Here is a 27714-nt window from a genome sequence, read left to right as displayed (position 1 = left end):
CATTGCACATGCCTGTTTTAATTAAAACAAATTTGCTGTGCTGTGAGTGAGTCCTTCTGTTTAGGATTTTTAGGCCCCTGTGGTGGTTTGTTTCTCAGTCAGTCATCTCACTTCATCTGGGATTCAAGTCTACACATATTCCATCCAGAGTTTGGAGGATTATATCAGAGTCTTTGGTACCCACCTGCTCTCATCAGAGGAGTGAGGAACTGAGTCTCATAGTAGCGTTAGCGTTGCCTTCCTCTCTTCCACCCTTGCTTCAGATTGTGAATCTGCATCTGAATGTGTGTCTCCCTCTTTCACAGGCTTACCAAAGGTGTTCGGAAGGACAAATCAACTAGTGTTTAAATATGCTGTAACCAATATGTTGGAGTAAGCATATCTAAGATTAAAGCTGAAATGTGTACATTTTTTATGCAATTCTTTTCCCCTAGTCTAGCTTGATTCATTTGCAGGTTGATGTTCTTAAAAAGTTTGAGCATTATAGTGCAATCAAGTCTGATACAGTAGCACTGGGTGGGATTATTTGTTTGTCTGACCAATGGAGTTAATTTTTTTAATAACTAAAATTAATTTTGCAATTCTACTTGGTGTTGCTAGTGATAAAGAAATAAAAAAATAATATGACATGAGCAGAAAAGAACACAATGATGCCGTGACAAGTTGGTATTGCTGCCATATACTGAAAGTCAAATATTTTAAATAATTCAGTATAATATAAAACATGGTCAAATCCTGTTTGTGTGGTCCCTTTAAGTTATTTTGCAACACTAAACAATAATTTAAATAAAAGAATTTATACAAAATGAATAAATCAAACAAAACCTTCATGGACCACAATAAACAAATAACGATGTAAACAGGTTTTTCACTCCTTTTTAATGAGGGAAACATCCTGTCATTGCACCTCAAGATAGTACACAGCAATGCCAATCATTCAAGCATAGGGAGGTTCCTTTCCAGACCAGCAGCATGCGCTGTTGTCCACAGCAGGAGGTATTACATGTTACCATGCAGATCAAATTTCTCCTTTCTCATCAACTCAAACAGGATCAAACTTGAATAAAGATCTGTCAAAGAAAGAGATGTGACTTTTAAGCAAACCTTAGATACTGTGTCACAGCTGCAAACAAGGCTAGTGGGTAACAGGAAGCACAGACTTCCTCAAAAAGGCCTTTTCATTTATAGACAAAATAGAAAGAACTTTTTATAGTTACACAGAAATATCAATAAAATGGTGACTGAACACTGTGAGATACTGAAATACTGTGAATGAATTTACAAGAATTTTGCAAAACATATTCAAATGAGATATCTCATTAGATATCTCGTTTGAATAATATATTTGAAGATATACTTGGCCCTTTGGGTTGATCTCCTAACTAAAAAAAAGTGGACAACTTCAACTTTCTGTTGTAGGGGAACTCTTGTACTCTTGGTCAAATTACACATTTGCTCATTTTAAGTGAATATATGTTCAAATTAACTATTGGCATTTTTGTTCTTGTTAATGATTTAAATAATAAAAACAGTTAAATTAACAGATTTAAAAAATAAAAAAAAGCTAATTTAGCATATACAGTTTGGACTCTCTCTTTAAGGCTTAATTCAAGTGGCTGTGCTTACATAAAGGCAAGAAATGAAAGAAAAAGAAATATGTTGAAACTGAAAATTAACTTATCACAATCAAGCATTAAGTGGTTTACAAAATAAAAGATTAAAGTTTTCTGAATGAAAGGACAAAAAAATAAACATAAGAAAGAGAATAACAACAATTGTGGGCTATAAGAAATGTTTACAGGCGTGTTACAATTGTTAATGACAATCTACCCACACATATGCTGCAATAAAAGTCCCTGATTTATGAAATTGTGAGATAATATATTCCATGTTTCACATGAAGTAAAATACTTGAAGTGATTAGCTGGAGAATGCTACACTAGCTTAGCATTATGTTGTAATGAAGGACCCAATAAACCACCCTGATAAGCCCTACGAGTGCTTTCCCGGTTTTGTTTGTCATACAGATGCCTTATGACCTCTTCCTTACTTTCATTTGATTTTACTGTAAGAGTGAAACACCTCACATACATACATGTGCTAACAAACCACTTTCCTTTCCGCATTTCCCTAGAGAAATGTCAATTGGGTTGGGTCTGTTTTTTTTTTGTTTTTTTTTAATCTTCATTGCATTTCTGTGTGTTATGTATTACTCATGTCAGTATGGCTTTCTCTGAATTAAATGACTGTTAGCTCAAGCCCTTCCCAATTATGTGAGGCCTGTTTCTAAGGGCTATTTATAGGTGATATGAATGTGGTTCACCTCACTGAGAAGGACCCAGACATCAGAATCAGAGTGAACCAGGAGTCGCATGGCCGCTATTTCTCCTAATGCTCCGTCCACTTCTCCCTCAGCCATTCCATTCTTGAAAGAACCTGAGAAAGCAGACATTTATGACATATCCCATCACAAAATAAACAGAAACCACCTGACCTCTTTCAATCAACAGATTGCATGACAGGTGCCACGTTTTGATGCTGGTTTTCACACTCACACACATTCTTGGTCTCAGACAATGGGCAAGCACGCTCACATACATTTGCATAACCACTTTTGATCTCACATTCCTCATTGTGGTTTATCCAAATATTTGAAAACAAAGCAAGTGTGTATATTATTACAGACATGCACATGCACACTTGCTCATGTTTCTGATCAGATAGTCTCATAACCTCATAATTTTTCAGGAGTCTTTGATAAATATAAAGTTCAAAAGAACTGCATTTATTTGTCACTTTTGATCAATTTAATGCATTGCTGTTGAATAAAATTCTTTAAAAAAAAAACCTTTGAACGGTAGTGTACACTTTGAAAGTTCTTTGTTCATTTAAAAATGAAAAAAGTAATGACTTGAGTTTCAGTGAGTGAGAACCACACTGATTAAGCAAATGAGAGAAACGTTAGAACAATTTAAACTGAGTCACAAGTCTTAGTGACCAGTTCAATAAGAAAATGAAAACACACACGTCAGCTAAAAACAAACAAACATTTTTTCAGTACTGGTTCAAGTATGCTGTCATAGTGTCACTACACTCGGTACTCCACACTAGTGGAAAAAATGCAGCCAATCAAGAACTGGTTATGAAACCGAACATCACGAAAATCATTCAGCTCTTTAATGAAAAAATAAATCTGAAATAAAGTTCAGAATAAGAATCGTTTTACCCAACCCTATAACTTGTGTTAACAGACGTGTTCACAAACCTCGCAGGCCAACTCTGGAGTTTCCTGTAATTATCATGATTATCATCACAGCTAGCTTTACAACAACTCTTAACGGACTAGTATCATTACATAGTTTTTTATGATGTATCAAAATCTCTCTAACTTGACATTCGTAGTTCACTGACAAACAAATGATTGCACTTCATCTATATGTATATATGCAAAATCTTACAAATGAGTGACAGAAAAGGAAAGAAAAGAAAAGAAACAGGAAATCGAATATGGTTGAGTACCTATCTGAACAAAGCCATCAGATGAGGGTTTACAGCAGGCTAATTCTCCTCTCGTCACCCTCACTTTCACAGATTTCTGTAATACACAAACATACCTGTTAACACCTCATACTTCACTGCAAATGGAAAAAAAGTCATATCAGGAAGTATTTACAAAAATCCTTGTCTAACAGGTTTGAGGTAAAGGTTGTCTGTAGAGAAATGTTTACATGGCTTGCAAGCACAGGAGCAAGGCCCCATCACGACAAGCAAATGAATACAAATGTTCACTTAGAAAAAGGGTGTAGTCATATATGTCTAAAGTTATGACAATACCAACATATTTTACACAAACTGAAACCACCCATTTTTTCGGGCAGCTTTGGTTCATTTCACAATATTTAAGACATTTAAAGTACTTAAGGGATTTAAAAATAAAACTATTAAACATGAAGCATACCAACCAGTTCTGGGATGAACAACAACAAAAAAGTGAACTTTAAAAAGATTGTGTGCTTATTATCTTTTATGAGGGAATGACTTACAGACCCATAAATTATAACAAATGACATAATCAAATAAAAGACATCAACACAATATAAAACTATTAGGGAGTATACTAGTAGGGAGACTCGTTGTCGTTTACAATGTTTCATAGCAGAGGGTGGTTGGTCACTGCTGAGCACTTTTTTTTCTGATTTGTTGTGATTCTCTGATTGGTGGATCATTCTCTTCAGGTTTCATGGGTAGTGTAGTCCTTCACCTGGAATTTGGCTGTTAATAGTTATTGTTTTTTTTTTACTGATGCTTCAACAGAACCTCATGGTCTGTCCTGAAAGGTTTACACTACGGTTCAAACGTTTAGGGTCAGTAAGATTTTTTTTTTTTTTGTGGAATGTTTTGTTCAACAAGGATTCAATAAATTCATCAAAAGTGATAGTACAGTTTCTATTTTTCAAAGAATCCTGAAAATAAGCGTATCTCGGTATCCACAAAAACAGTAATCAGCACAACTGTTTTGAACATTGATAATAATATTATGTTATGAAATGTTTGAGCGCCAAATCAGCATTTTAGAATGATTTCTGAAGGATCATGCACTGAATACTGGAGTACTGGCTGCTGAAAATTCAGCTTTGCCATCACATGAATAAATTACAGTTTATAATATATTAAAATAGACAACAGTTTTTTTAATGTAATAAATATTTCACACTATTACTGTTTTTACTGTATTTGTGATCAAATAAATGCAGCCTTGGTGAGCATAAAAGACTTGTTTCAAAAGCAATAAAAATCATTCTGCTCTCTCAAACCTTTGAACCGTAGTGTATACAGACCTTTTTTTGGCATGATACTTACACTAGTAGGGAGCACCTCCACTGTTGTGTTGTAAAACCTGTCACCATTTGTCTCAATATTGCCAGATCGAAAAAGGTACCTGGAAGTGAGTGGAATAAAAATATAAAAATATTAAATCAGCCAATTAAGTCCATTTGTCTAAAATGTCTGGAGTCTAAATGTTTCTCATGCCATAGATGTTGATGATAGAGTTTAACTTACAAACTGTATAAAATTAATAGGTGGTTTTGTAAGTTATGTATGTAGCTTAAACAAGCCATTGTTTCTGTAGCATCAGTGGAATTTATTTAGCAAGTCAAAGAGACGGTCTGCTGCATTTAAAAAAACAACCAGGAATTTCTCTGGGCTCATTACATCACTCTTTGTCAAGTGACAGATGCACCCATTACCTATGATTTCATGAAGATTGTACTGAGAATGTCCAGATTTCTTTACAAGACCTTCCCCAAATGTCAACTTAGTTTTGAGCTCCTGAACAAACATTGCCAGTATAGAATATCCTGCTCAGAGGAGCTGAAACAGAAGCCATTGGTTCACATTCTTTCAGCAGGGCAAACTCACTTTAATATAAGAGCGCACAAGCAGACAGCTGGGTTCATTTACACTGCCACTGGGGTTTTACTTCTATTTCTATATCCACGTAAAGAGATATTTACAATACGCCATGGCTGCTGAAAGACAGACTCCCCTAAACATACTGAGCCATATCGAGTTTTCTTTCACAGATAAAGGGATAGTTTACCCCAAAATGTACCTGTATGACTTTCTTTCTTCTGCAGAACACAAAAGACGATTTTGAACAACACTGGACTTCACGGAATTTCATTGTAAGAAAAAAAAAACCATGGCAATGATTTTCAAAATATCATTTTTTTGTGCACACACACAAAAAAACAGACCGTTTTGGACTACATGAGGGTGAGTAAATGACGACTAAATTTTCAAATTCTAGTCACATACAAACTGGATATAGAAACTGGAACTTTAGCAGGATTGCCTGTTTCCATGTACACTTTGTATACTCATCAAATGAATGTCCTGCACTGATGTCTCACCCTTTGACAGCTTGAGGTGTGATGAAAGTAATGAGGATATAATCTCCTCTTTTGGGTGTGAGGCCCCAGAAGAAATCCACTCCATTGTAAGCTCTCTCCAGAGTGTGAGACAGATATTTCTCCAGACTGCTCCTGAGTTCTGCTAGCGGGTTATTGTGACCTTTGAACAGCACCTGATTCCCAAAATCTTTATCCTGTACATCACATAAAATCACAGACATACAGATAAGCGCTGTTCCAAAACCTAGTGAGCTGACTTGCTGTATATTGTCTACACAGATAGCTGCCTTCAAAGGCAGCATCCTAACTGTAATAGAACTTAATAAGTGAGCGATTTGGAACACTCTACATAGGCATCATGTGAAGTGCACAAGAAAACTGTGAGAGACCTCTCACTTCGGTTGGTCTGGCTGTTGATTTGGTGACAAGATCCTGACACTCATATGTTGTAATGTCCTCTCATGTCCTTGCGTGAGCGTGCGAGTTCAGGGATTTTTCTCTGAGCCCTGCATTCTTTTGTATATGTATTGTATTTGGGGCTTGGTGTCTGGACCTTGACAATTCTGTCTACTTTGGTTTCGATCCTAGGATCCTGACAGTCAGGCTCCGGGCACTGTCTTGTGTCATGTTTCCTATAGAGTACATGGCACATGTTTATATTCATTTGCTGTGTGCTCTTCTGTCTTGACATTGTGTTTGGTGGTTTTTCTGTTGATTTTTTTAGTTTTTTGTTAATAAAGACCTATTGAGTACATCTGGGATATTCTGCGTTTTGGTTCTGTCGCAATTCCTGACAAAACCAAGCTAGCTTGTAATATTAATTTTTTCTGGACACATTTGGAACTTTGTATTGCTGCACTTTTAATGGGAATGTTTCTTTAAAGGGGTCATATGGTGCGATTTCAATTTAGTTTTGAGCAGTGTAGAGTAGGGCTTGTTGTTTGTCATTTCTCCGATCACAAATGCAGACATTGGGTTTGTTTACGCGGCGCGATAGGCAACGCGTAAAAAGACTGTATAAGTCATTATAATCAGTAATTATTTATGTCCCCACTGGATGCAACAAATGCCTTGTTTATAATGGGTTTTAATGTTTTTGTCTCGTCACTCTGGCCGGGACAAGCCATCACAGTATGGTAAGGGGCGTAACATTTCCGTCACACGCTTGAGGTATTCGGCCAATCACAACGCACTGGATAGCTGGCCAATCAGAGCACACCTCGCTTTTCAGACCGATGAGCTTTGTAAAAACAGACGCGTTTCAGAAAGACGGGGCATAGAGGAGAAACACACTTAAAGGTGAAGTGTGTAATTATCTTTGAAGGTAAAATTCTTCCTCATAGCCCAGTTTATTTTTCAGAGAAAACTACATGTTACCTATTGGTTGGGTGATGTCCCAAAATAACAAAATAAAATTATAAAAAAAAAAAAAATTAGCAATTCCGATTGGTGCCATTAGCACACCAGAAATGACACACTTCACCTTTAAGATGAATTACATGAGTTGTGTTATTACAAATTTGTAAGTCATTATGGAAATACAATGTGCTAATATAAATAATGTAAATGCCCTCTTTGCAATGTAGATAAGCTGTTGTCTACACCTACAGACCTATAGTACTTTTGGATTGTAGGTGGCCACTATTCTACTAGAAATGCATCTTGCATTATAATATTATAGTTTTATTCATATTTTGAATAAGTTTTAATTTTTATATTCTCCATTTTCAATTTAAATTGACAAAGTTTTAGTAAGTTTGTTGTGCATTTTTATTATTTTTTAGTTTTACTTTTTTTTTTTTTTTTTTTTTTTTTTTAGTTCAGAGTTAAACTAAATAAAAATGAGAAATTTTGTCTTGGCAACTACCTGAAATAAAAAAAAAACTACCTGAAATTTATTTATTTATTATTTTTATTTCAAGTAACATTGTTTTTATGGTTTCAGTTTTAGTTTTCATTGACTAAAACTAAACCTTAGCATATAAGCATATGAAAATCTTCATACAAGGAAGAGGAAGTTTGAATTACCTTTAGGTTTTGAATTTTACCGGGGAGTGAGGAATGCAAACCAACATGCTGAAACAGGGAGGGTTTGTAAGTTCTCTTCAGTCGGGCCTTCTCATTATGGCAGTGTTTCTAAGTGCAATGAATTATAACAATAAACAATGAAATGTCTTACATCAATCTCACAAACAAATAAATAAATAACAAACAAACAAACAAATATAAGTGAATATTATATTCAAACTTACTGAGTCTTTCTCAGGATTACACACTTTAACCCACAGGATGTGATCGAGCAGCCAATCGATTGGCTTGTCTTTGTGAAACATCAGGAAGAACTCCACAATCATTGGCAGATCTGATGTGCGGAAAAGCTTGCCTAGAATATGAAAAATTAGCGATATACTTAATTTCATGCTAGGACACAAATAGTATCATAGATTTGGTCATAGTAAACAGTATTTATGGGAGCTGTGAGACACTGACAATGTTCCTTGAAATAAGAGACTATTTGAATAATCAAGAAGATCTGAACTGAATTATTTTAAATTCAAATATGTAATAAGCAAATCCTAACAGAAATTGTGTTTGATTTTTAACAAAGAGGGCTCATATTATATAAAGACCATAAATTTGCATTCACAACTGAGACTGCACATCTAACGACTATTTTTCAATGAACTACTGGTCCAGGTGTACAAATAACAAAACAGCACACGTATGAAACAACTGATCAAACAGAAATGGTGGGAGAGAAGAGAATGGGAGAGGTTAGAAAAGACAGGACATCAATGAACAGAGAGGACAAGACACTGACCAATGAATCCCAGCTGGGAAAACTCCAGGAAAAGCCACTCCTCTGAAAGCACATATGCTATAAATTTTTTCATGGACTCAAAGAATCCTTGTTTTGCTATAATATCATCCTCAAGCTGAAACACATATGCACAGACTCAGACTGATAAAGGCAATGAAACATAGAGCTAACAATGAGCTGCATGACAGTGTCTTTGGCATTACCTGGACATAGTATGTGCCCTTAGACTGCGCATACAACATGAGGAAACTGTAGTCAAGGTTCTGCTTGGTCCTCCATCTATAATCAGTAAAACATGTTTCACAATTAAGACACCATCTATTTCCAGTTCTTTACAACATTTGCACAATAGGTGAATCGCTAACCTGACACGCTCCTTGGGATCTCCAAATGTTTCCTTCAGGTTACTTAAGTCTGGGTAATAGTGAGGTGATGGAGAGATCACCTCTATCACTCCAGCACTGACAGCATCTGGGAGACTACACAGAGTGAAATACACAGTTACTTGCACTGTGAGCTTAAAGAAACATGGAAACATCTCTTATGAAGCAGATGAGTAATTAAAGAAACACTCACTTGGTCTGTACACTCTGTACAACAGCATTCACAAATATTGCATTTGTCTAAGACAAGAATGAAAATACATATCAGTGAATAACAAAGTGCACTGCTGTTCAAAAGTTTGGGATCAGTAAGATTTCTTTTTTAATTAATACTTTTATTCAGCAAGGATGCATTAAATTGATCACAAGTGACAGTAAAGGCATTTATAATGTTACAAAAGATTTCTATTTCAAATAATTGCTGTACTTTCTATTCATCAAAAAAATTTATTGAAATTTCCACAAAAATATTAAGCAGCACAAATAATTCTTGGGCACCAAAATCAGCATATTAGAATGATTTCTGATGGATCATGTGACACTGAAGACTGGAGTAATAGCTGCTGAAAATTCAGCTTTGCCATCACAGGAACACATTACTATACATTAACAAATCGTACTGATTCCAAACTTTTGATCGGTAGTGTATACTGTAAACAATTTTTGTTTACACTGATTGAAATCAAGTTTAAAATCAGGAATAAAGATGAATCTGCACACCTTCACTTAATGAAAAAGGCCAAAAGTCCAAGATCAGTAAAAAGAAGAACATTTATGCATATTGTGAAACATTTAAGCTACAGCTAATTGTATTAAATGAGCCCACACATTTGCATTAGTTCAGATCAGCCACAGTAAAGATTTTTGTAAACAAAACTTTTCTTTGTATACAACAGTGGTTCTCAATTCCAGTCCTCGCGTACCACTGCTCTGCATATTTTGCATGTCTCTCTTATTTAACACACCTAATTCAGATAACCAGCTCGTTTTCTGGTTATCTCGTTATTATTATCACACACAGACGAAACGTAGAGAAGTGACATAATGTACCTCTGTAAATAAATACAATTTAAATTCACGTCTCACACACTTTAATGCCCTTTGAATGGAACATGTCCGTTCCCTTCGAACTGGAATCATGACGGACTATCCTGTGAAGTACACTTCGCATATGACTTACGGTCAAATAGAACAGACTTCTGAAGTGACAAGAAAAACATACAAAATGTACAGAGCAGTGGCACGCGAGGACTGGACTTGAGAAGCGCTGGTATACAACACTATCAAATTCCTTGGTTAAAAATCAGACTTAACAACTCATAACATAAAATGGCTTTATAGGAATGAATTGATATAACACCATAAAGTTTAATGCAACCTTACCAGAGCAATAAAAGCCCGGAGAGATATAAGATAACAAAGAGCACAAGTAAATGGTTACCTCGGCAATAAAGACTACAATGACAATATCTTTCCTCTCGGCAGTTGATAGGTCAAATAGGAGAGACTGGAGTGTGTTCACTAGATAACTCTGTTTCTGCCTGTGCACGGTGGGCACTCCTAACACCAGAGACACTGCGTAAACAGTTAAAACTGTGTGTCAGCTTGTCTTCCTATGGTGACTGCATTACAGTGATTATGTATGCGTAAAACTATTAGAAACTACAAAACTGACAAAGTAAAAGAAACATTATGATAGCATATGTTCAAAAATAAATAAAACATCATAATACAATATACCATATTAGATTTGCAGGAAAATTAATAGTGTTAATGTTTCAGTGAAGGGTTTTTAAGGGCTAATTAGGGTTTCAAATAAAATGTTGCAACTGTGATGCTTTGCTGCTTTCATGATACTCAGCAGGCAATTTAACAATACATAAACACTGTTGTAACAGCAGTTATAGCTGATTAAAGAGACACATGAAAGAAAAGAGCAAAATGTATTATGCAAAAAGAAGGCCAGAATTTAGTATGCAAATTTTACAATGATATCTTTGCTTGTGGTTACATTTTGTGGATGGGAGATTGAGATCGTAGCTTCTTATGTAAAGACACAGTTGGTCTTTTGCCCTTAATAGAAGTTTAAAACATTAAGACTTTGATATTACCTATGACAAGTATGTTTAAATCTACATTGCAAGCACTGTAACAATACAATTGCAAAAAATGATAATGGGAGACAGACCTCCAGAGCGTCGCTGCCCCAGGTGAACGATGGGTTTCAGACTGTCCTCATGCTCCTTCAGGTGAGGCAAGTAGATGTGGGCATCAGGCTGTGAAGGCAACAAGCGCCGAAGGACCCTCTCTTCTAATATAGCTAAAAAGGCGGATAAAATACTGAATAACTGTATAGACACAAATATTACAGCAAGAAATGTGCTTGGACTCACCTGAGGAGTTGCTGATTGTGTGATTCGATGGAGCAATGCTGCGGTTTTGAAGTTGACCAAGCACTTTAAGCAGTTCTTTTGATAAGACCTCCCCTCGTTGTTCTGCCCGCAGTAACCTCTCATAGACCGAATGCAGCTGAAATGGCAAGTTATCTGAAACACAGAAGTCATCTCATGATGTGAATTAAAGGGATGTTTCGGGCTGAAAACAAGTTAATTTATTAAGCTTTATTAACAAGTTAAGCTTTGCAACAGCATTTGTGGCATAATGTTGATCACCACTGAAAATAACCAGTTCTAAAAATAATTTGTTTAAAAAAGGGAAAATAATGGTTCATAGAGGAACTTCCAATGGAAATGTTCATATGATGCAATTTATATCAATCATCATGTTTAATTGCTGCCTACAGAAACTCAAAGCTGATTCCTTTGGCTTTCTGCAAACAACAATTCTATTCGTATATGGCCCGCAGTGTCTTTTAGCACGGCCCGCTGGATCATATTAGCCTCGGATGATCAATTTTAAAACATTTGAAAAGCAAGTCACGTAAAGATTGCTTTCAGTTTATGATGTTAATATCTCCAACCAGGAGAGGTCACTAGTTTCCAGCCGCTCCCCTATTAATTTCAGTGTAGGACGTGCACTTATGTAAACATTCATTAACATTAGCAAATAATAAATGAAAAACTGACCATGAAAACAGTATTTTCAAGTCAAGATGGTAAACAGATTATCTTTTTACCAAGTTCAAGGGGATACCCTTAAATTTGGATATTTTGGAAATCTGTATTTGATTTAAATCGCCATCACACCACTGCTCACAAACAACGGGGACGCCAGAGTTGCACTTGCCTCAAATTTCAAAGGTAAAATTCATAGTCAACAAAAGCTTTTTGCCAAATGCATGACAGAAATGTTTGCGCTGGACTATGTTCTTATTAGGGTTTCCGCGGGTCCTTAAAACGTCTTCAGTTAAATTGTTTACATTTAAGGCCATGCAAACCCTTAAATGGTACAAAAGTCTAAATTACAAGAGGTCTTTGGGGACGGAAAGACAAGAATTGCTATATGGATTAATATGACGATTAAACTTCAAAAGGCTACGATTTCACTGAATAAACTTGAGCGCTGCACGTCAGCTTTGTGTACTGCGGTTACCGGGGAAACCATATGCAGCAGTTTCGAAAGTGAAACTTGCTGGCAGAGAACGAATTTGGGTAACACTTTAGAATAATGGTCCGTTGTTAACAAGTAAATAATAATAAAAATGTCATTTAAAAATGTTAATAATTAGGAAGTGATTGAATTAGTTCACAATTATGAGCTCTAGTTTGTGTCAGTTCAGTATGTCTCCGACTCCAAAAGACCTATACCTTTAGTGACAGTAGGCTGGGGAGGATTTTTTGAATTTTGCTCAAATTTCAAAACCAGAAATCACCTTTTTAAAATGTTATCCATCTGTTGTATTATTGACATCATTTTGTAATCAACTGTCTCACATGAAAGAAATCTTACTGGAAAGAGTTCCTGCAATACCAGTTTGTCTGGCATCCAGGAAGCTGACATTGCACCACGTCTGACAGGTTGACAACTGACTGAGTAAAAAAAAAAAAAAAAAAACTTAACACTTAATTTCTCAAATTCTCAATTATGGCTTCTTTGGCATTGATATACAACTCACTCAAGTCCAAAATGTCAGTACAGAAATTGTCAAACAAACAAAACAAGCAGACGGTTAATAAATGCATATTCCGAATAACCAATCGGAATATTTCAGGCAATCTTCAGAGGATGATCATGCTCACCTGACTTTGATGTGTGCCAGGAGGTTAACATCAACACACATACAAAACCGGCGACGAAGAAAAGTTTGCCATACGAGGACCTCATCTCATTCCACAGAAATACCAGAATACTCGTAGGCTATATTCTTGAGAAGAAGGCAAAATCCTCGAGATATAACAACTAAGAAAAGATTAGTTGCTGCTTCTTTCCCGCGATGTCTGGATGAACTGGAAAAAATTCACAAATTGACGACAATCCTTTTAAAAGGCACCCTGCTTTCTCAGAGCAGGCCAGCTACATTGTAGCGAAACGCGCCGTCAGTTGATGCTTTGATTCCACACGAGGAATTTAAAAAATAATCCGCTCACACCTCCGAACAGCAGCAGCGTCATCCTCCACCTGTCCAGCTCGTCATCATTCATCCAGTCGATGCATATTCACGAGGACGCTGCTGATAGTAGTAAGCCTATAGTGTTCATTATTACACGTTGCGTTTAAACGTCTGTCAGATTGTCCCCCTGTGTATCTGCTTCAATATAAAGTCGCATAGGTTAGAAGCGTCCCGTGAACTGCAAATGTAACGCCCAACAAGTGCTTTTACAATCTACCTAAATAAAAACATAGCCTATGGACATTAAACATCACGATAAAGAAACACCACAGTTTCTTCCCTCAGGCAATCCATCTCATGAACATTTAACAATAAACGTGGAACACACAACACTATTATACATTATTTATTTAACACACATACTTATTACATTTCAAATTTGCACATATCATACCTGTACATATATAATTGTCTATATTATATATTGTGTTTTTGTTATTTTGTACATTGTCTATTTTGTATATTATTCCTTTTATTATCTGCGTCCTGTCTTGTCACTGTCATTCTGTTGCACTGTGGAGCTTCTGTAACTAAAACAAATTTGTCGTATGTGTAAACATAGGCTACCTGGCAATGAAGCTTTCTGATTCTGATTCTGATAATAACAAGAGAACCTTCTGATTCAATTCACTTATTTTATAGTGTAATAATGGAACCGGTCACAATCAGACATTAGTTTGGTTTAAGCTGGTTTACCAGTGTCTCGGAGCTGTTGTTCAGGTGGTCTAACGGGTCTCCCTGACTTATCTGTAAAATGTATCGTAAGGCTAATGGTGACTGGTCATTTATAGGAATGATCTGGACTCTGGAGCCTTCCGACTCAATGACGGATTGTATGTGAAAAAAGTGACACCTAGGGGTGGAGTCTCTAACAACACTTAAAACGTGAACCTCTTTCTCAGGGGACACCAAACTCTTTATATTCGTTTAATGTTGATAAAAAGCATAACATCTTCCTTTCTTTTTTAATTCCTTTAATTCAATTTTAAACATCCATTGATCCAAATTAGGCATTTGACTTGTCATGTGAAAAGGATAGGTAAGCTAAGCCTATTCAAAGGAGAATAATAGGCTATAGAAATTATTATGACTAAGGTGTGGGTGAAATAATTGTCACATAGATATAAAGTTGTGTAAATGTTGAAATGTGACATGCTTTCATGAGTATAATTTTTATTGTCACAATATTTGTCTCTCTTTTATATTCATATTTCAGTGTCCATTATTTATTGTTCAAATTTGACTTCTGCTCAGGCGAGCGGTCCTTAGCCACATGACAAGGTTCTGCAATGAGAATAAGAAGGGGGGAAAAAAATTTAATTAGACGCAATAAATACCTTCATCAAATATTTTGCAGGTGTGTGTGTATTTCCTGATATTTGCAACCACAATTAAATTATATTGATATTTGCTTAATATTTAAAGAGGTTCTATAGAATATTGATCAACATTGATATTCACATGTTTTGGCTCAGACTGGGTTCTCTGACCTGGTACTCCATCATAGGAGTACTGGCTTTCTCTTTTGATTCCACACACAGCTTGCTTCCAGTTCATGTCAGACTCATTTCTCTCTCGCTCTCTGTGTGTGTGCAGGGTCAAATAAGAAAAATTTGTGCTATTTTTTTTTTAACAGTCCCTGTCCATGGCAAGTGTGACTTACTGAAGAGGTAGAGTGTGTTTTTGGTCATATTATTGAATTGATTTATGTGCATGGTGATGCAGTCAGGGCAGGATGGGAGAAACCTGCCCTCTGTTGATGTCATTTTCTTTAGATCAAAAAGTCATGCAAGTCAACAACCCTTGATCTCAGCTGAAAAAAGTGTTAACACAATGTGTTGAATGAAATAAATGTCTTACCAAAGAGATAAAGGTGCCGTCTTTAAGAGTTATGTTGTTATAATACTATATTATAAACTTGACTATCTCCATTTCTGACGGGGAGAATGATCAGATTTGAAAGATATGACTCAAAATCCTGGTCATTAAGCATTAAATTACAAAGGATGCACAAACTAGAGGAAGCATCTTAATGTAAAGAATCTTACTTGATGTACCTGTGACCAAGGGATGCGGTGTTTGCAGGAGTTCTCGGTCCAACACCCATCTATGAAGTGTTGGCACTCTTCAGTGAGTTCATAAATAACTGGTGATCAGAGACACCTTCACGGACAATCCATTTCCCCATGATCTATTGTAAACAAAATTAATCAGTGAAATTGAGACTTTAAAAACTTACTCCACCATGGTCCATAAAACAAATGTAAGAAAGTTAGTTAATTTATTTAATAATCATTTATTAATTAAAAATCATAATTTAATATTTTTTCAATACAGTAAATTACATATAAACTTATATACACAACATATGATTTAGTTCCAGACACATTAGATAATAATAATACTAATAATAAAATGCCGCCTGTAGAAATTTGTATCTAAATGAATTCTACATTTCTTTTGTCATTAAATGCAAATCCCTATAGGTTTCTACAAGTATTATTAAAAAAGATTGCATTTAGAGCATTTACATATTTTTCATTCCATTTGAAATAAGTTTATTTTATGTTTGATGCCTCAATTGAAAGTTAGAAATTGAACTGGAATTTAAAAGGTATTTTCAGTTGAGTTCTGAATGGCACAGGACTCTGCTTTTAACACTAGTCACTTACCAAATTATACATCATAAACTACAGGTTGTTCTATAAACCATATGAGTTGTTCAGCAATCTTAATTTTTATTATGAACACCATATTAATGCATATTTGACTCAGTTTTGATAGCAGATAAGTAAATAATAACTTCACAAAATTTACTGATTATTTATATTTATCAATTTTTGAGGTAAATTTGGGGTAAACATATGTAAATAAGTGGTTATCAACTATGATCTATTTATCTTTTTCGAAGAAAATAAATGTTCCCTGTTTCCTCATAAGCTCCTGTAGTGTTAATTTACTATAAAAGAATACTTGCTCTAAAATCTATTAATAATGCACTTACACATTTATTGTCATCCGCTGTGTTATGAGCTCCTTACAGTCTGGCAGAGATGCCTGACTCAAACTAAACAGGCCCAGAGCATTCAAAACCACTGACGTACATAGACATTGTAGAACTTCAGAAGAGGTTCTTGATTTCATGATTTTAGAAAATCATGCTGTGTGGATCAAGTACCCTAAATAGTCCAGATACACAGTACTGTTTTTTTTTTCTCCCGGAAGTGATGCAACAGGTTCTGAGAATTCTAGTTAACTGGATTGAATTGAGTGTGTAAATCTCTGGACTTTGGACAACTGGGAAACACCCCTGTCAGAATAACCTTGAGCCTTTAGAAATGAGGACAATCCCAAAAGATACTGAACTTACCCACACAGTCACATTCATAATAATTTATGTATGAGTGGTATGAATGTGAACTTTTGTTATTACCACTTATTAAAACACACACACACACACACACACACACAAACAAACAATGACACGATGAATAAAAAAGATTCTTTATTCAATTTAACTTTGTCATGGTGGTTCTTACAAATTTGATCGCAAAAAAAGGTTTAATGCATGCATGTATTATTGATCTGATTTGTCCAAACTTGGCTTCTGGTCAGATGAGTTGTCCTTGACCACATGACAGAGTTCTGCAATAAGAGGAGAAGAAAAAAACTATTAATGTGCAATTAATTCAGTATCTCTTAATTCTGATTTCTTTTTGATTTGGGGGTTAAATTATGACCTAAACATGTTATAGAACGATTTTGTGAGATTTACCTGTAACTTCTGTATCTGAAATCATGATTTATACATATTTATAAGTGATATTGAATCTCAAATGACCAGGAGCAGTAGCTGCTCTACATCAGAACCAATAGCTGTTGCCAGGGCCGTCCCCGTGGGGCCCGGTGCAAGGTAGGGAGCCGGGCCCCCCTCGGTCCGTTCACGATCACGTTCTGGGCGTTCCGGGGAGGTCTCCCTCAAGCGCGGGGCCCGGTGCAACCGCACCAGTTGCACCCCCCTAAGGATGGCCCTGGCTGTTGCTTTCAATGAAAACTACAAGCACTTGAAACCCAAACTGACCTGTTACTCCATCATAGGAGTACTGGGTTTCTCTTTTGAATCCGAGACACTCAGCTTGCTTCCAGTAGGTGTCCATGTCAGTCTCGGTTTGGTTGCTCTCTCTCTCTGCAGGAACAAAGAAGAAATAAATGAACGCTTTCTCCACAGCTGGTCATGGAATACATAATTTTAATATGATGCAATGTGTCTACATGGATTCCACATGCCTATGGATTTTGTGACTTACTGAATAAGTATAAAGAATATATGGTCTTATTTTTGAATTGGCTGATGAAGTTCATGGTGAGACAGTCAGGACAGGACGGCAAGAACTTGCCCTCTGATACTATGTCATTTCCTGTGGACCAAAAACACCAACATAACATTCATTAGTACTCAGAGTCCATGAGTTTTACCTGAAATAAATACGCTTTTGTTAACTTACCACTGGCATAAAAAATACTATCTTTAACAGTTGTGTTAATGGTGCAAAATTCACACTTTCCATTTCTTAGAGGGAGAGAGATATCAGATTCAGAATGCTGGTCATCATAATGATAAAATTCATTTAGTTTAGCTTTAGTTTACAGGACAGCCTTACAGCATATTCCCTTGACTGAGGGTTAAAGTTTTTGCAAGAGTGCTTGGGCCAAACTCCATCCATGAGCTGTTCACAGTCTTCAAGATATCTGTAAATAAGTGGTGATCAGCTATGCCTTCAAGGAAGATCCATTTACCCATGATCTGTTTGGAAGAGAAAAGAAGTTGTGAAATTTATGCTCCTTATATAATCTCCCGTAGTGTTCATTTACTGTAAAAGAATACTTGCTCTAAAATCTATTAATAATGCACTTACGCTTTTATTGTCATCCTCCAGGGTTCGCGGTGTTATGAGCTCCTTACAGTCTGGCAGAGATGCCTGACTCAAACTAAACAGACCCAGAAGAGCAGCCAAGACCACAGAAGAAGACATTGTAGGACTTCAGAAGAGGATTTCAGAAAATGATGCAGCATCACCTGGGGAACAAGTACTTTATATAGAACAGCTTATCACATATTATCATCTGGATGTTCTGAAGTGATGCAACAGTTTGCTTTTTTGTGATGACAGTGCCAGTATTCTGTAATGAATTAAATGGGTAAAATTGTGAACTTTAGGGACCAGGAAATTCCTGAGTTGACACAACATGCAAGTAATTGTGGAATGAAATAATGTTCTTATTTTTCTTTTTATTGGTACAGTCTTTAGGGTACATGTTTAAAAAAGAATAAAGAAAATTGTAAAAGAAAAACAATATTTATAAAATATATTAATAATAATAGTATCCATAAAATATATTAAATCAAATTTACATTGCATTTTAATTTTAATTTTATTATAATAGATTTTGTTCTGTAAATGATACTTTACTGATCTGTCGTTATTTGACCGTCTTTCCCACAGTAGTACATTATTTTATAAAAGTACATTGGTAATTCCCAAGTGTATGACAAGCACAGTCATTTTTATATGCACTTCATGATTAATCAAAATTCTCAATCTATTTTAATAAGGGGAATGTATGAATAAATCACATTTTGAAACCCACTGGATCATTTTATGACATTTTATGGTCAAGTCATTTTATGACATTTGCTCTCTACATCTTCAGAATCAAAATACTGCATGTATATATTGTCATACTTTTAAACTCTAGCACAATATTATTTGCCGTCTTTAGTGAAATCTTTAGTGAGCTGACAGACTCTGTGAACTGTAAATCATTAATGTTTAATGGTTGTTAGAAATCTTCTTACCAACTATTTTAGTCACTTCCTTTGGTCAGAGATTGGAAGTCAAGGAAAAAGTTATTTTGGGGTATGACTATGTAAACTTGGATGTGGAAAAAATTAAAGTGATGGATAACAAGTCCCAGTGATCAGAAATAAAATGGGCAGTAAAATAGGTCCACTTTGAGTCACTGCACTGTTTAGACATGGACAGTCCCAGCAATAAGGTTTATCTCTTTCGGTTTGGTCTTTGTGCCTGTTCTGGTCGATTATTCTTTGCCCTTTCTGCTCACGAAGCTCCTGTTGACCGTAGTGGGAGATCAAAGAGATGTCACCGGGGCTGTAAGAGGAAGGCTGAGGGCAGTCCAACCAATCAGTGGCCAGAAGCCGAGGGTATCCTTCTTCAGGGGCGGAGCCTGGGTGAGTAAATTTCCAGTAGGAATTGCCTTTGAAAAGGTAGGTTGAACCTGATTGATATAGAGAATAAAAAAAATAAGCAAATCAGTAGCGCTCTAAAACAGTGTTACACATACATTCCCATGCAATGCAGTAGTATTTATATATTTTTAACTAATGGTTTTGAAGCAACACACCCTTAAAGTCCCCAGTCCTTTCTCTATCATCGGCATTCTCCATGATGATTCCATTCACTCCTTCTTCAATGAGCTCTCTCCAGACTTCGCTTTCCTCTCCTTGCTCTCCATCCTCTCTCACAGACCCCCACACCACACCCTGCTTTGGGTCCCAGTGCAATCCTTGCCACCCTCCTTCTGAGTCCTCAGGAGCCAGAGTAGACAGAGGCTGAGGGAAACCCTCTTGGAGTGACAGATCCTTAAACAGCCAAACCTGGGAACCTGCACATGTATGTTTAGTAGTTTACTTTAAGTAGAGCGGTGTCAAGTCATTGGTGTCAACTGATGATCACTTGCACATAAAAATAGCAAGGTTGTAGAAATGATCTGAAAATGTGTTTTACTTGAAAATATAAGGTATTTTTAACAGCGTGTCTATTTACACTAAGTGCAAATAGCCTGTCTTGTTGGCAAAGGCTATTTACTCTAGCTCTGCCCATCAGACAATATAAAAAAAGAAACTCATCTGGTAACAGGAATAGTGGTGTGTAGAGTAAGGATAGTGGATCGACTCGAATTTGAATCCGCCTTTTACTGATCCCATTCTTTGCATATCACAGATTGGAAATTGGATGGCTCATCAACTGAACAGTATGTTCTGGCAGCTCATATTTTTACCGTGCTGTCACTATTAAATAAAACTATTGAAATTTTTTTTTTAATTGAAATAAATCTGAAATAAAATAAAATTTAAATATTAGATGAAAAACGTAAAAAATTTTTTTTTTAAATTAAATAAATATATGAAATGTCAGAAATTTTGCCTTGGCAACTAACTGAAATAATTTGAAGCACTAAAATTACTAAAATGGAAATAAATAAAAACTAAAATAAAAATTAAATTATATCTAAACAGAAATAGTTAAATAAAAATACAAAAGCATATAACAAAATTACTAAAGGTCTCAATAAGGCAGCACTCATTTATTATTATAATAAATATAAATATATTCACTGAATATGTTGAATGAGTATACTGCATGCTTTTTTATAAATATACTACAATACATTATGGTGCAAATAGCATCTGCCTATAAGTATGAATAGCATTCAATACACTAAGTGAAAATAGCATCTTACTACTGTTTACATTTTGTATTTTACTATTTAACGGAGGTGAAAAGTATTTGAGTAAATGTAATTAATTACTGTACTTGAGTATCTTTTTGTAAACTCTGTAGTTTTACTGAGTATCAAAGATATTAGCAACTTTTACTCTTTACTTCACTACATTTTTGAATAAGCATCTGTACTCTTTACTCCACTACATTTGTAATGAGTGTTGCAATTACACATTACATTTTGGATGGCACCTAGCTTTTCTGCAGCAGTTTATTTCTGCTACAAAAGAAGTGATATAGCCAACTACAGGGCACTGAAAGTACCATATCTTGTGCGTTTTGCCCTTACTCACCCAAACTTGTCAACAAGGCTATACTTATGTGAATGCAAGTTCCTTAGCAAGTAGTTGTGAATCACAGGTGTTTTATATATGAGATGAGGACATGACTGCAGCCGGCGATGAGGCTGAAACCAGCACATTCAGTGCAAGGAGGCTTTGACTTTTTAATTTTACTTAACCTTATTTTATTTATCCATTATATTTTTGAGGTGTTGAGTTTTATTTTGGTTTTAGAAAATAAACGTGATTGCTCTCCTCACAAATCAACTCTTTCTTGTTTTTCACTGGCATGTCTCTTTGACTAGTGCATCTTTGAGCCTATATTTAATATAGCTAAGTAAAACTGTTAAAATCAGACTTTTACTCAAGTTGTTTTGGAATTGGTGACTTGTAACTTGGAGTAATTTTCACTGTAAGGTATCTGTACTTTTACAGATACAGTATGGTTTTCCGGTACTCTTTACACCTCTGCTATTTACCCAATTTACACTTAGCTTCTGCCATATTTTTATTCTTTGCATTATGGCCAAGCAAAATAAATCTCTTTAAATTACATAAATTAACTCTCAAAAGTGTGGTGCACAATTGGAATTCAGCATGAATTTTTGTTTTTGAATTTGAAATTTTTTGAGTTTTCAGCATGGGTTTGTCATGTGATTGTGCTGGGAAACTGACCACTGATAAAGATGATGGCATGATCTGTGTGTCTTTCCATAACCGCTCGCAGTGGAGGCAGTGAAGAAGGAAGTGCTGACCAAAGTCTCTGTACAGGAACAGCCCTGACTGACACCAGACCACCTCTGCTCACTCTCCACAGGTTCTGCCCTGCAAAATGCATGAGGAAAGGTATGAGAGACATAGGAGAAATATAAATAAATATTTTGTACTGTTACTGTATATGGTGACACTGGCTGGATGGATACAGAGTGTTGTATAGCAATAACAAGAGGACTAAGAAGATGACAACATTACAAGTGGAGGAAGTGTTTTTGTTAATATATCAAATAACTCGTTAAATCCGTTCAAGCTACAAGTATCTACCTTTGAAGAAGAAGATCTCTCCTCGAATCTTGGCAACTGCATCAAAACTGGTGTTACAGCGATCCACAGAACTTGAGACAAAGAGAGACATTTCAAATGATTTTTCTCTTAATTAAAATACATTGAACATTTTAACAAACTTCTTTTGGTTAATAAAAAATAAAACAACTAAGAAACGTGACTTTGAATATTTAAAGGTATAGTTTACCCAAAAATGAAAATTCTGTCATTATTTTCTTGCTCTCATGTTGTTCTAAACCTGTACGAGTTGAACATAAAGAAGACAATTTGAAGAATATTGGTAACCAAACAGTTGACGGTAGCCATCGACTTCCAGACTTGGCTTTCAGCAACTGTTCAAAATAATGACAGAATTGTCATTTTTGGGTGAACTATCCCTTTAAACATCTTTTGCCTTTAAAGTCAGTCTGAATCAGTTTTCTACAATCTAATGTATTTACAAGTTAAAGCATGAATACACATGACTCTTGGCTACATATTTCCTCATATTTGCAGTCTATAGTCAATACTTGTTGCCGAAAATCAGAGCCAGTCTACAGATTATGGGCAGTCAGAGCTGACAGATTTCAAATATCAAACATGTCTGATATTTTTAGCCCATGTTAGAACACATATTGTATTTGTCATGCGCCTCCTATCAATGAGGCTCATGTTTCTGCTTGAGTTTTCACACTACTTGAAAGTCTGGTAGTGTGTGATCCTCGGTCATTTGATGTTCAGTTTTTCTCCATTTACTCCTAAAAATCTGTTTATATGTAGTGTATTCCAGCATTATTAGTGCAGAATTAGTGTATATAATCACAGTTTTGATTTGATGTTCAATTCAAAAGTTTTACTTGATTCTTTCTTACCTGTCCAAATGGCTGTGAGCATGTCTGTACATGTGTGTGAGCCAGTGTATTCCTCCATGTCTGTGACGCGATTGAGCTTCCGTCACAAGAAGAGGTCTGTCCGTTGGAACATGGTTACCCCTCTTACCTGAATTCATAAACAGACACACATGCAGAATAGATACTTTGAGTCTTTATGAGCTATAATTGCCAAACAGAGATACCAAACAAGGCATTTAATGACAGTTACCATAAAGGGCTGTGATGAGTTGAAGGTCATGGTGTCCCAGGCTAAAGTGTAACGGGTCTCCTAGGGGCCCCTGGTAGTATGGACGCATTACAGATTGGCGTGCTGATGAATTGGTCAGTCCGAGGGCGTGACCAAGCTCATGCACCAGTACCGTGAACAGATCTGTGCCCTCCGTTGCTGTGTGTAAATGTGCACATGTTGAATTAAGTTATTATCAATATACTGGATCTGGATATATATATATATATATATATATATATATATATATGAGCTGATACTGAACCCTATTAGCCTAAAGGTCTACTGTATCATATTTGATGCGTAAATTTCCGAGGCCTCTAAATGATCAACATGGTCAAAATTTTGCTGAAAAATATGTTATCTTCTGTCATCTGATTGATAATTTATAATTTTTTTTAGCAAATAAAAGGCTTTTCAGTAACATCTACCTTCAGATATTTGGTGAACGTGGCTTTTTTGCTGTGAAATCTTTACTGATTTTATAAAGTAAATGTAATAACTTACAGTATATATTGTTATAATTTTGCAAAATGAACTTACTGGACTGAAGCAACTTTGGTTTGATCTATACATCTATACATTTGATATATACATCATCATTTAAAAAAAAAAAATCATGTTAAAATGTATCAAATATGATACACCAGGCTTTTGAAGAATTTCTCATTCATCATTGTATTGCATTGCATTATGTTTTACCCACAACAATAAAAACTGCAATGCTTTGATCATAAAACTGCATGAGCATGTAAATCTTACTAAAACAAATTAATGGGAGATACAGAGTGACAAATGATATTTATATGTAAGTAGTCTGCAATAAAGATCTCATTGACCATAAAAATGTAAGCAACTGCTCCAAATATTTTTGTTCAGTGTGGGCCTCTGAATTAGAACGAGCTCCATATTTTCCTTATGTCATACTATATGAGCCAACAAAGTCTGATGTATAGAATATGATACTCAACAACCAAAAAAAAACCAAAAACGATTTTTAAAAGAACACACACACACACGCACACACACACACACACATATATATATATATATATATATATGTTTTTTTTGTCTAAAGCTTCAATAAATTATTATACATTTTCGGACTATAATTTCATATTTTACAATAAGATTAAGGAAGCATTAGATGATGGGAAAGCTCATCTTTAAAACAAAAAATATTTAATAATTTTAATCTTTAGCAAATCTCAAATTGAATATTTTTCTTTCATACTGTACATTATAATTTTGTAAAACTTAAATTCACTTGTTAAATTTATTTTTTTTATTTCTTGTCCATAAGATGAAAATTATTGGCCTGTACTGTCCTGTTGTGTTTTACTTTAGCTTTGTGCATTATTCCTTACCTTTGATTGTTTTGCAGAATTACCTGGTTGTCTGAAGGCCCATTCCTCCTCTGCATCCAAATGAACTCCACCTGCCCTGTCTGGATCTGACGGAAAGAAGGCATGGCCAACAGATCCACCTGCTCCATCAAAGGGATATCCGTCTCCATGGGGACCATGCAAAAAATCTATTTGGAGATCCGCCCCCTCTGGTCCTCGCACCTATTTGAAATTGTTGAACATAGTCTGTGAATTTACATGAACACAAAAGCATTCAGGAACACTGAGTTTTAAAAAGTAACCACAACCTCATGGAACTCAAGTAATGTTGGATCGGCCCACACTCTGAGTGCATAGTACACAAGGGAGCGAATCATTTCACGGGACAGTTTAGAGGATGCCGGGTAAGAACGCAGCCTGAGAAAAAACACAGATTAATACACTAAGATTTGCTGAGGTGTTTTTTTATATTTTACTTTGCTGTGATACTGTACATCATGTAGATGAATGCAGGATGGAAAAAGCAGGAAGAAAAAAACAACCGGTAAAATAATCAGGCTAACCTCCAGTTGATATTTCTTCTTGTCCAGGTAGAAACTGCTCTTTTCATCCTTTGATTTTGCATATCATCACTGTGTAGTGCCGATGTCTGAATGGTTTGGTCATCATCATCTGGAAGTGAACACCGGGGTGTCTGCATCAGTTGAACTGTCTCTTCATCTGTGAGAGGAAGGCAAGGGTAAAGACGAAGACACAATAGAAGAGTTATGAAATAAGACTGAGATTTAAAAACTGGGGGACATATTTTGTTTTTCATACCTAACACTCCTGTATCGTCCAAACCAGCAAACCTCTGCATTTTCTTCACTGCTTGAGTGACAGCTGTCCAGGCCTGTAACTGACCTGTAGAGGGATCAGGGGGCGGGAGATATCCATACTTTGTGAGCCAATCCTGCCAAACAGAACAATATGAAACCATAAAAATATATTCAAATACACCACCATTGAAATTTTCAAAATAAATTAATACTTTATTCAGCAAGGATGCATTTGACTGATCAAAAGTAACAGTAAAAACATTTCAAATAAATGCTGTTTTTTGTCAACTTTCTATTCATGAAAGAATCCTGGAAAAAAATATATGACCATTTCCACAATAATATTAAGCAGCACAACTGTTCAACTTTTCAACACTGATAATAGTAAGAAATGTTTGAACACCAAATCAGCATATTCAGCTTTGCCATCAGCGTAATAATTTTTTTAAATATGCTCTATTAGAAGACAGTTCTTTTAAATTGTAATAATATTTCACAATATTACTGTAAGCTGGGTAAGCATAAGAAACTTTTTTCAAAAACTAAAAAAAAAATCATTACCCCAAACTTTTGATATAACAATATAATTGCAAATTTGGCATTTCTAAGCATTTATGGGAATTGTAGTAAATTATGTAATGCATTTGTAAATGATTCCAAAAAAAAGAGTTAGATTCCAATCTTTTAAAAAAGAAATTATTGAAAAGTATTCATATCAACCATGAAAGCAATATAAAACTGCCATTGCAACCCCATTTAGTTCTATAACATGCATTAGCAAGAACAAATTAGTAATGGGGGATGTGAAGTTCTTAAAAAAAAGCTAATTTTAGGGGTAGAACAGATTAAAATTTTCTTCAAAATTCTGAAAAACTAAATAATGTGAAAAAACGTGCACAAATGAATCATGCACAATAAGAAGCATATAGGGTCAGTTTCATGTTGACTTTTAATAGAAGACTACAACACTGAAAACTCTTTTCCAACTGCAGGTGAAACTGTAAATCATGTAAAACTTCCAAAACATTCTCACCACAAGTTTGATGCTCTCATCTTCTGTGGGTAACACAGTGGGTAAAGCAGTAGACATAACCGTGCTCGCCAAAGTGGTTGGCAGTGCATCTTTATCAGCCTTTCCATAAGCTTCCATTGTACGTCCACACATGTAGAAGACAACTACTGTCCAAAACATCGCCATCATACTGAGAGTGTATACATCATCTGCTTGGAATAGTAGAACTATGAAACCAATTCTGTTGACAGAGATATGCAAATCTCAGTCCTCCTTAGTCAAGTGATTTCAATGACGTCATCTTTGCTGAATCAGAGATGGTGGCCTCTCTTGTGTTGAGGAATTGTAGGATTGATGCCAGCACTGTAAATGCACAGTTTGGGGGTCATTTCATGGTTATGATACATGATTGTGTTCTATAGTATTCTAAACAACTTTATATAAGATGATCGATTAAATCTGTAGTGCAATCTCATTAAAAGTGAGGACTTCTTTCAGTCCTAAAATAATTTCCTTGACTACACTGCTGACTGCTTTGGTTGTAATGCTGCGTGATTGAATTGCAGATGGCTAGTATCAAAGAGAAAAGGATGAAGAGGCTACAGAGGTTTTATGTGTTTCATTTTAAAGGAAAAGGGGACAAGCACAACGGATGTGAGGCTTTAATTAAATTAGCAGGTGTCATTACATTAAAGAAATGTGGGAGACGGCGGGTTGGAAGAGTAGACGAGGGATGGGGAATGGGGCATGGGGCATGGAAAAGAAGAGTTATGGAATAATGGAATTAAAGGAAAACACTCCCAGTATCAGAGGACAAAGACAGAG

At 35.6% G+C, this 27714-nt stretch overlaps 3 protein-coding genes across 4 annotated transcripts; all 3 read right to left on the bottom strand.

Moving 5' to 3' along the window:
• Nucleotides 1-658: 658 nt before the first annotated feature.
• LOC107749726 (alpha-1,3-mannosyl-glycoprotein 4-beta-N-acetylglucosaminyltransferase B-like) lies at nt 659-13753 on the bottom strand. Its single transcript, XM_016564868.1, has 15 exons — nt 13319-13753; nt 11513-11665; nt 11308-11439; nt 10561-10694; nt 9313-9359; nt 9102-9215; nt 8940-9015; nt 8737-8851; nt 8168-8298; nt 7944-8051; nt 5916-6109; nt 4861-4939; nt 3520-3595; nt 2324-2436; nt 659-1070 (listed from the first exon to the last, which is right to left on the bottom strand). The coding sequence occupies exons 1-15, from the start codon at nt 13401-13403 to the stop codon at nt 1053-1055; spliced, it is 1575 nt and encodes a 524-aa protein (XP_016420354.1). The 5' UTR covers nt 13404-13753; the 3' UTR covers nt 659-1052.
• Nucleotides 13754-17239: 3486 nt separating this feature from the next.
• LOC107749725 (saxitoxin and tetrodotoxin-binding protein 1-like) lies at nt 17240-18777 on the bottom strand. Its single transcript, XM_016564867.1, has 6 exons — nt 18606-18777; nt 18351-18493; nt 18195-18259; nt 17997-18107; nt 17771-17875; nt 17240-17334 (listed from the first exon to the last, which is right to left on the bottom strand). Exons 1-6 carry the CDS (start codon nt 18720-18722, stop codon nt 17267-17269), a joined length of 609 nt encoding a protein of 202 aa, XP_016420353.1. The 5' UTR covers nt 18723-18777; the 3' UTR covers nt 17240-17266.
• LOC107749724 (matrix metalloproteinase-17-like) lies at nt 18730-27245 on the bottom strand. Of its 2 annotated transcripts, XR_001641074.1 has the most exons (12): nt 26911-27245; nt 25879-26011; nt 25623-25779; nt 25368-25476; nt 25104-25281; nt 23696-23872; nt 23467-23593; nt 22595-22665; nt 22229-22378; nt 20113-20373; nt 19547-19986; nt 18730-18766 (listed from the first exon to the last, which is right to left on the bottom strand). XR_001641074.1 is itself a non-coding variant. In XM_016564866.1 (11 exons), exons 1-11 carry the CDS (start codon nt 27076-27078, stop codon nt 19640-19642), a joined length of 1878 nt encoding a protein of 625 aa, XP_016420352.1. In that variant the 5' UTR covers nt 27079-27245; the 3' UTR covers nt 19088-19639. The 2 variants fall into 2 exon arrangements, 1 of the variants encoding a protein (XP_016420352.1); XM_016564866.1 differs by lacking the exon at nt 18730-18766 and having other exon boundaries at nt 19088-19986.
• Nucleotides 27246-27714: the final 469 nt, after the last annotated feature.

Source organism: Sinocyclocheilus rhinocerous, unplaced genomic scaffold (assembly GCF_001515625.1).
Source record: "Sinocyclocheilus rhinocerous isolate Xijiao unplaced genomic scaffold, SAMN03320098_v1.1 scaffold860, whole genome shotgun sequence".
In the NCBI taxonomy this organism is placed as follows: Eukaryota; Metazoa; Chordata; class Actinopteri; order Cypriniformes; family Cyprinidae; genus Sinocyclocheilus; species Sinocyclocheilus rhinocerous.
This window is presented reverse-complemented; position numbering and strand designations above follow the sequence as displayed.